At 40.3% G+C, this 3,232-nt stretch overlaps 1 protein-coding gene across 1 annotated transcript; it reads right to left on the minus strand.

Annotated features, from left to right (window-relative positions):
- Positions 1-362: 362 nt before the first annotated feature.
- Positions 363-1,847, minus strand: LOC121260105 (putative glycine-rich cell wall structural protein 1). Its single transcript, XM_041161955.1, has 2 exons — positions 1,018-1,847; positions 363-406 (listed from the first exon to the last, which is right to left on the minus strand). Exons 1-2 carry the CDS (start codon positions 1,607-1,609, stop codon positions 363-365), a joined length of 636 nt encoding a protein of 211 aa, XP_041017889.1. The 5' UTR covers positions 1,610-1,847.
- Between the last annotated feature and the right edge of the window lie 1,385 nt (positions 1,848-3,232).

Genomic DNA, 3,232 nt, shown 5'->3' on the forward strand with positions numbered 1-3,232 from the left:
TTCATTAGTTGAAGATGTTAGATTTTATTTCAAAAATAGTGCAAACTGGTCTATCCAATTTGCTTATTGGGAGAAAAATATAGTTGCTCATACTTTAGCAAAAAGAGCTTTGTTTTTAGAAGGAAAAAAAGATTGGCTAGAGACTATCCCAGATTGTATAGTGGGACGTTTAAACAGAGATATCAACTTAAATTGCATTACTTGCTTCATCAATGAAATACAGAGGTTTATTAAAAAAAAATGTTAAATGTAAGGCATTCTTTTATTTATTTTTATAATAAGAAAAGTTATATGAGTGTTGGTACGCAGTTTAGTATGCCAAACCGTTTGTACTTAGCAAATCCCTTTAAATTCCGACTAAATCAGTGCTTCCTAAATCCAACTCCAATTAAGTCTTTACTCACTCCTAACCAGAAAGTTTCAATTTTTTTATGTAAGATAAAAGCATAATAAATAAATAAACCCAAAATATGAACCGGAGCGAGCAACAACAATTATTCAACAAGCACTCAAAATTACCAATAAGAAATCTTATTGTATACATTTCCACACAAATAGCATATAATAGACACTCCACTCACTGGATTAGAATATTTGATATATTTTGTTAACAGATGTAAAGCATTATTTATTTTTAAGGAATGGCTTAACGAGGTCTATATAGTTGTACAGGCAGAGACATATCAAAGTCGTGTATTGGCAATTCATAAGAGAAACGGCAAGCAACACTTATATTGCATGGATGTGGTTGCTCATATGCCTTAATATCATGCACCTTGCCCTTGCCCTTGCCCTTGCCTTATGCATGCCTACCATTTGTACTGCCACTTCTTCCTCCAATTGATTTCCGGTGGCCGCCACAGCCCCAAGCCCAACAAGCACCCTTGCTGCTGCTTCCTCCACTGCCTCCTCCCCAACCGCCACCTCCTCCCCCTCCACCGCCACCACCTCCTCCTCCTCCTCCTCCTCCTCCACCTCCACCTCCACCTCCACCACCACCACCACCACCACCACCACCTCCTCCTTTACTGCCACCTCCCCCACCACCACCACCACCGCCACCGCCACTTCCTTTACCCCATCCATAACCTTTACCATTTCCACCACCCCCACCTCCTCCGCCAGCTCCACCTCCACCTCCACCTCCACCTCCTCCACCACCGCCACTGCTACCTCCAGCACTACTTCCTTTGCCATGTGATCTTCGTTTGTGGCCTTTTCCTTTCTGCCTATCACCTCCACCACTTGATCCACCTCCGCTCCCCCTACCATTTCCCCCACCTTTACCTCCATTGCTGCCTCCACCTCCACCGCCTCCGCCACCACCACCACCACCACCTCCTCCTCCTCCTCCTCCTCCTCCTCCTCCTCTTCCACCACTATCTCCTCCAGTTTTACTTTGGACCAATGCTTCGTCTGACAAAATAGTCGCGTTTCTTGCTTGTTCATCCTCACCGTTTTTATTTCTTAGTGAACTATTTGGAATTGCAGTGGCTTTCAACCCGGAAATTCCATCTTCGGTGTCATGAACGGCCCGCCAGTCAACCAAACACGGGCTCAATACAAGTGCTAAAAGCAGAAAAACCCCAACTGCTCTTGCAATGTTCATAATTTCTTGCCTCAAGTTGAGAATGCAAATCCTCACTCGTTCCCTCACCCCTTTTATATGTTTCACGTTGTACTTCCAATGTCCTCTGATGGAAAACTCTCATTGTTTAGCTCAGAAAAGCTGTCCCCACCAGAACAAACTCTCATTGTTTAGCTCAGAAAAAAAAAAAAAAAAAAGAAAAAGAAAAACCCAATGCAACAAACCCAAAACATTTCAAAAAGCTGCAAAAAGACGGGAAGAGATGATGGATAGAGTAGAGTAATATATGCCTTACGGTGCAATTTGTCCCCACTTTTCAATATTTTCTGTGACTGAAGCACGCTAGGCTTGGAGAGCACACTAGATCATGTGCATGCACACCCACCATCTCAAACTGTCTCTGTCTCTATGCGACACTAATCAAATCAGCTCATATAATTTTTCCGCCGTTACATTATCGATCAGCTTGCTTATCTTTCTTTCATTTGCTGAAAAAAACAAAACCCTAGTCTCTCGAAAGCTTAATTTTCCTTGCAACCTAAGTGCGCATGCATCATCTACCTATAGCCTATAGGGCGTCCTAAGTATAACATATAATAATGAGATGAGCTGGGAGATGCCTTTTGCTTGACGAATGAGGGTTGAGGAAGGAAGTATGTGCCGGCCATGTGATGAAGATCATGGAAAAGAACCTGTATTGAGTTGAAAAGATTGTGGTGGAGAGAAGGTTGGTATAGTTATGGGGTCGTAACTTGCTTATAGTGCAGTCCAGACAAGAAGCAAAGGAATAAATAATAATAATAATACCCTATAATTTGACATTCATTCATGCCATTCTACATGTGAGGAAATCCTCATTTCTTCTAGTTGTTCTTCCTATTTTTATTTGGCTCGATCTCCAGAATTCAGATCTATTTTTAAACCACATTCACGCTAACAATATAAATAATGCCGGTTCTATCAGAATTAAGAAACTTTAATTAGAAGGAAGGATGCCATTTTCACAATAAGGGTACTGGTATTAATCACAGGGGGACTAGGTTTGGTTTGGGAGTTTGGAGCGAGAAAGAGGCCAGGAGTTGCACAAAAGTACTCCGAGTGGCTCGAATGGACTGTTTGGATGAATGGTTTAGCTAGGCCCATTGCAGCTGATACATTCCATTTAATTTTAGGCTCATCCATTTAATTTGTATCTATGAGCAGCCGATTCGTGGTTAGATTTTTCGTGCAGGATGTGTTTTGGTGTTAAGGAAATCCATGAATAATAGTATTTTGTGAGTTCTATTAAGATATAATTGAATGTATGGAATAATTTGAAATATGTGTTTGAATGTATGAAGTAAGTCGATATATGTCTAACTTTTTATGGAAAGTTGAAGAAGTAGTAAGTCTGATCAATGATTAATTTAAGATATGTTAAGATGGGTTTAACACCCAAACGTAGACTAAATAATTGCCATTCAATACTTATTATGCTAAACCTAAAGGTTTAATTTTATCGACCTTGTTTAATTAATGACAAACCAAGTCAAACATACATGAAACGAACAGATGAAATATTGAGCAATGAACGAATAAACAGTCTGATCTAGCTATAAAATCCACCGTTAAATCCTACAATCAAATGTTTCTGACCTTTAGGCA

The sequence above is a fragment of the Juglans microcarpa x Juglans regia genome, chromosome 4D, assembly GCF_004785595.1.
Source record: "Juglans microcarpa x Juglans regia isolate MS1-56 chromosome 4D, Jm3101_v1.0, whole genome shotgun sequence".
Taxonomy (NCBI): domain Eukaryota; kingdom Viridiplantae; phylum Streptophyta; class Magnoliopsida; order Fagales; family Juglandaceae; genus Juglans; species Juglans microcarpa x Juglans regia.

What these genes read in the sequence shown, in the direction of transcription:
- LOC121260105 (XM_041161955.1), bottom strand. Translation starts at nt 1,609, where the DNA reads ATGAACATTGCAAGAGCAGTTGGGGTTTTTCTGCTTTTAGCACTTGTA. An exon ending in AGGTGGCAGTAAAGGAGGAG is followed by an intron (nt 407 to 1,017) that starts GTGGTGGTGGTG and finishes CTTTCTGGTTAG; the next exon opens with GAGTGAGTAAAGACTTAATT.